General features: G+C 52.4%; 1 protein-coding gene across 2 annotated transcripts in view; it reads right to left on the reverse strand.

Moving 5' to 3' along the window:
- EPS15 (epidermal growth factor receptor pathway substrate 15) overlaps positions 1–5,736 on the reverse strand; it is a 154,881-nt gene extending 149,145 nt beyond the window's left edge. Inside the window, exon 1 of one of the 2 annotated variants that reach the window (XM_004588668.4) lies at positions 5,567–5,736. In XM_004588668.4, the coding sequence (XP_004588725.2) occupies positions 5,567–5,599 (33 nt within the window). In that variant the 5' untranslated portion in view covers positions 5,600–5,736. The remainder of the gene's footprint in view (positions 1–5,566) is intronic. The other variant, XM_058654906.1, reaches the window with a different exon arrangement.
- Between the last annotated feature and the right edge of the window lie 264 nt (positions 5,737–6,000).

A 6,000-nucleotide genomic window follows, 5' to 3' on the forward strand; every position in this document is an offset into this window, starting at 1 on the left:
GCTCATGCTGGTCATTGGGATTGCTGGGTTTGTTCTGTTTCCAGCCCTGTCTTCCTCGTAAACCAGCGGGTGTTGTAGTCCAGTTCGATCCTGCCCACTTCATACTCGGTCCTCACGCAAACCAGCTGGAGCTGCAGCCTAGTTGGGGCGACTCCCCATAACCCCAACCAGTTCTGCCCCCTACCCTGGTTCCCTTGCTTGCCAGTACGCACTGCAGGCTTGTCAAGTCTGTCCCACATCCTGTTTAGCTCTCGCCCATGTCGATGGGCATTGAAGCCCAGCTCAACCCAACCAACCTACTATCCAGCCCACACACCTACTGGCAGGTGCCCTCTGTACAGCCACCCCTGACCCTGTCCTGGTGTTTGTGCTGTCCAATGAGAGTGGTAGCCCCGAAGGAGGTGCCCACTATTTCCCTTCTAGGCCACACTCACTCCCAGATTATGCACTCTCCAGGTAGTTCTGGCATTTGACTTGACAGAATTAGCTCCAAGTGCCAGCCTCTGCCAGCTAGTACTACGGCTAGCCCAACCAACCCTCACCCACTCTAGTTTTTGCTTGTACCAGTTGGAACAGTCAGCCCACCGTGGCCCTTCCCTTATCTAGTCCACAAGAGGCCCACAGGTGTTACAGCCCTTCCTATTCTGATCTGCCCCCAGCCCGACTCACGCTTTCCAATGGAAGTAGTTGTCCAGCAGGGGAGCCCATATTCCCCTGTCAGCTTTGCCTCCTCCCCGATTATCACATGTGCTGTTTGGGCACTGCAACCACATCTGGTACGGCTCATCTCACCTTGGCATTCCTTATTGTGTACTAGTATGTGTCGCAACCGAACCTGGCTCGACCCACACTCTGCTCTGGCGCTCGGACTCACCAGCAGGTGATGTGAACAGGTTCAGCCTGGTCTGCCCCCAATCCATGCCATGTGTATACCAGTGGGATAATTTCCATAGCCTATTCTGGGCTGTTTCCTATTGTGTTTCTTGCGCTTACCTGCAGGGACTGTATCCTGCCAGAGGAGTTGCCCAGGCTCCTCCATCAGAAACCCTCCCAGTGCCAGGTTTCGCGCATACCAGTGGGTCCATCAGCCAGCCCTATTCAGTTCACCTCCTGTCCTAGCAGGAACAGTGGTGTTTCCTGACTGTTCTTCAACCCAATCTGGTTCTTATTGTTGGGTGTTTCAACCCAGCCATGGGTCTTCCATACCCCCATACAGCTTACACATGGTTCAGTAAGGGCTGAGACCTAGCCTAGTCTGTCATACATTTCCCCTGGTCCTGCACAGCACCAGATGGTGTTGGCCCACTAAATCTTAAAAGCATATACACAAGAGCACAGTCGACATGAGGGCAGTAAACACAGTAAAATACTAACATGGAGAGCTTTTGAAGATTAACAGATCTTAGTTCAAATTTTAAATGTATAACTTATGCTAGTTTATGTAAATTATTTCCCTCACTTTTATTAGACTAAGCAAAGGGAACTCCTGGAATACAGTAATAGCCAAAAAAAAGCTAATATTAATATTATTATTAGGGATGTAGGCATTAGAGGACCAAACAATCTACTGGAAAAGATTATTAAAATAAAAATTGGGACAGGTACTGTGGAAGAGTGGGTTAAGCCACCTGCTACAGGCACTGGCATCTCACATAGGCTCCTGGTTTGGGCCCTAGTTATTCCACTTCACATCCAATCCTTGCACCTGAGAAAGTAGTAGAAGATGGTCCAAGCATGTGGGCCCTGTCATCTATGTGGAAGAATAAAAGAGGCTCCTAGCTTCAGCCTGACCCAGTCCTGGCTATTGAGCCATTTGGGACATGAACCAGCAGACAGAAGACATTTCTCTCTTTCTCCCCTTCTCCTTCCCTCCCTTCAGCCCTTCCTCTCTCTTTCCTTACTCTGCCTTTCAAAACAATTTTAATAAGCAAGAACTACATACCTTTTCCATGATCTACCACCATAAACAAAAACTCAGATCTTTTTACTCATGTTTTACCTCTCACCTACAATTAAACAGAATATCTAATAGAGACAACTGAAATTTTTTTTTTTAAATTTTAAGACACACTTAGAGAGCACGAGGGACAGAACCCACATCCATTGATTCAATCCCCAAATGCCTGCAATAATCCAGACTGGGTCCAGCAGACACCAGCGATTCAATCCAGGTCTCCCACGTGGGTGGAAGAACCCAATTACTTGAGCTCTCACTGATACCTCCCAGGATATGCAGTTGCAGTAAGCCTAAAGTTAGCCAGAGTAGGGCACACAACTCAGGCAACCCAATGGCAAATGCCGGTATTCCTGGCCCATGGCATGACCTCCAGGACAAACACCCACCCCAACAACTGATACCTGAAAACACCAAGATGGTACAGCAGCACCACGGCACACAGGAGTCTGCCATAGCAGCTAAGCTGCCACTTAGGACACTTGCATCCCACAACTGAGTGCCTGACTACTCTGCTTCCGATCCAGCTTTTCCACGAAGTATACACTGTAAGGCAGCAGATGCCAGCTCAAGTACTTGGAAGGTCAGCTGGCAGAAACAAGACATAAACTAAACTATGTTTCATAATTCCTCCAATGATATTTACTACCAAAAAAAAAAACTTTGACATCCCAGCAGTGCCGAGCAGATAACAGGTACCTGAAAAATATTTGTTGAAGCAAGTGTTTAACCTAGTAGTTAAGACACCTACACCCCATAACAATGTACAGGGGTTCAACACCCAGCTCTCGCTCTTGAACCACCTTTCTGCTAGTGTGAATCCTGCCCCCCCCCCCAAGTAGTGGTTGGATCCCTGTCACCTAAGTGGGAGACCTAGATTCTATTTCTGGCTCCCAGCTGTAGCTCAGCCCCAGTCCTGCCTGTTGGTGGGCATCAGCAGCATGAAAGCTCTCTCAAAAAATAAGATAAAGTTAATTTAAATACATGTATTTGTTGAATAAATGAACTGACCTACTCCACTACCATCACCATATCTCATGACCAGAGTCAAAAACCAACTTCATCATCACTATCTTCCTTCTTTCCAGCCACTCATACAACAGTCCTATTAATGACTTTCTTCTAAGTAGGCACTGAAACAGATGAACTTTAAAATTGCCCTGCCCTCAGCCTGGCACAATGCCTCAACAGGCTAATCCTCCATCCTGAGGTGCTGGCATCCGAACGGGCACTGGTTTGTGTCCCAACTGGTCCACTTACAATCCAGTTCCCTGCTTACAGCCTGGAAAAGCAGTGGAGAGTGGCACAAGGCCTTGGGCTCCCATACTCACGTGGGAGACCCACAAGTAGTTCTTGGCTCCCGGCTTCAGGCCAGCTCAGCTCAAGCTACTGTGGCCGTGTGGGGAGTAAACCAGTGGATGAAAGACCTCTTTCTATTTCTCCTTTCTCTGTAAACCTGCTTTTCCAATAATAATCAACAAGTCTTTTTTAAAAAATGGCCCTGCCCTGAGGGCTCTCTCACTTCAGTATGCCTACATCCAAGAAGGTAAGTTAAGAGTGACCTAAAGAGATCAGTTATGCACACAATATCTCCGAGCCAAGTAGTTTTAAAAATTTGTTTTATCTTTAAAATTTAAATGTAAAAACTATAAATCTGCCAAGCTTCAAAATAATGAAGTGTGTAAGGAAATATCAACAGATGGAAAGGTTATTTTATCGTGGGCCTTTACAATATGCTGCTGTAACATCTAAACATCCAAATATTCCACTTGGACATTGGAATGATCAGTGCTAAGCACCAATGTATATTCTCTCACTTGTGAAACCTTGAAGGATAATAATACCTACTACTGAGTCAGTACCCAAATATATAACCACAAGCACATACATCCTTTATTTAAGGTAACTATGAGTGTAAAGCAAAGCCCTAGCAATGAGTGATAGCAAACAGAAACTAAAAACACAGTATTACCTAGGGAGAGATTCTATGCACACAGCTGAGAAACTACACCACACAAGTTGTCAAAAGAACAAAATCTTCAAAAGGGAAGGCCTGCCAGAATTGGCCGACAGAGTCAGAAAACAACAGCCTGCCAACAGGGATCTTGTTTAATGCAAGTCACTAACTAGAGTCACAGAAAGTCAACACCCAGAAGCCAATGTTTCCAGGCCTCGACTTTGAGTTTCAGGAGGAACCTGACCCAGACTAAGCCACTCCATTCCCTGTTACAAGGAGTCCGTCCTGCTATCAGCGTGTGGGAACAGTGTGACCGACAGCAAATCTCAGTCACAAACACACATCACTTAAGAGACTGAGAACCCTTGAACCCTGGAATCAGTTACTCCACCTGACCCACACACCCCTGCTTGACTTCAGGTTCTGGTGAGAAGGCATTTCCCCCTAGAGTATTAGAGAACCCGCCCAGGCCTCCGGATCCTAACTCAGGCACACTTCACTGCTCAAACGCACCTTCACCCCAGCGTGGAAGCCTGAGACACACAGAACAAATCTAGGCCAAGGAGACTACAAGATGGCAGGAGATACCACAGGGCAGGCAGCAAGCCTGAGGCAGGCCCTGCTGGGAAGTCCACAGCCCCCAGCTCTGCAGACAACAGTTGTGAAGAGAGCAGCGGCAGAGAGGGACCGGCAGGTGTCTGTCACCTCATCCTGCTGGACAGGATGGGAAGATCATGTCTGGCTTCCTTTATGGAGAGAGAGGCCCCAGGCTCCCAGCCAGAATGGATGCTGTCTTCTGTTGCAGCCCAAGGAGTGGTCTCTGAGGGCAGCGAAACGCACGAGCAAGGACCCGGAGGACAAGCTGTGATGAAGATCTACCCCCACACACACACCTGTTAGAGGGCGGCTCATTTTTACCCGCCTGGAAAGCGACCCTGTGGGAGCCCCCCGGGAGTGGGCGGAAGTGGGCTTGTCTGCCCCGGGACACCTGACCGGGAGGTTCGAGCGGCGAGCCAGGGAGCGCCTTCGGGGGCTGGGCGGGCGAGAAGCGTTTGAAAGCGAAGAGTGGAGGAAAGTCCCAGGCAAAGGAAGGCTTGCGCTGAACTCCAGCGGGCAGAGGCAGGTGAGAGAGAGACAAGGGGAAGACAAGTGTCCGGCCACGGAAGGCCGCCGGGCCCCGAGGGAGAGCCTCGTGCGATCCCCCGTGCGGTGGTCGGCGCTGCCCCGCACGAGCTCCACAGGAGCTCACCTGGCGCACAGGAGCAAACTTGCCGGCTGGGTCAAAGAGCCGAGCGCGGTGAGCGAGGCCCGCGCCGGCGGAGCCCGCAGGGGACACCCGGTCCCCTCAGCGGCCGCACCGAGTGGGCAGTGGGGCGCGCGCAAGGTGGGGCCTGGCAGGGGAAGTGTAGGAGACGGGGGTGGGGGGGACCGCCGACCGACCCCAGGGCGGGGTCGGGGCTGCCCGCGGCGGAGCTCGGGCTCGGGATGGCGTCCTCTTCCCTCAGTCACACACGCACGCTCGCGCTCTGACACACCGGCCGCCCGGCCCCGCGCCAGCCGGGAGCAGCTGCCCGGGCTAGTCAAGCGTCGGGCGGTGGGGGAGGGGGCCGGGGACACCGGCCGGCCGAGCCCGGAGGACGAGCGGGCGGCGTTACCTGTGTCAGAGAGAGCTGGGCTGCCGCAGCCATGGTGTTTCCATCATGCACGGGAGGGGAAGGAAGGACGGGCGGACCCGGGACTCGGGGCGGGGAGGAGGCGGAGGGAGCGGCCGTAGGCGAGGCCCGGGCGGGCGGCTCCCCGAACTTCGACAACTTCCCTCCTCACGCCCGCCCCGCCCCGCACGGCCCCGCCCGCCGGCCCGCCGGCCCGAGCAGGCCGCGGCGGCACCCAAACCCTGGCGCCGGAGTGCCAGCCGCCGGACCAGAGCCTGCCCCGGGGCCCGCCTGGGAAAACCCGGAGCGGATGCCCGGGTTGGCCTGTGAACTTTAAGGCAGGTCACCTGCGGGCTACGAGTTCCTGCTTCTGAATAATTGGAGAAAATCGCCCACAGTCCAGGCTGTTCGAGAGCACTAAAGGAGGTGATGAAACA

This window comes from Ochotona princeps, chromosome 2 (assembly GCF_030435755.1).
Source record: "Ochotona princeps isolate mOchPri1 chromosome 2, mOchPri1.hap1, whole genome shotgun sequence".
NCBI classification, from domain to species: Eukaryota; Metazoa; Chordata; class Mammalia; order Lagomorpha; family Ochotonidae; genus Ochotona; species Ochotona princeps.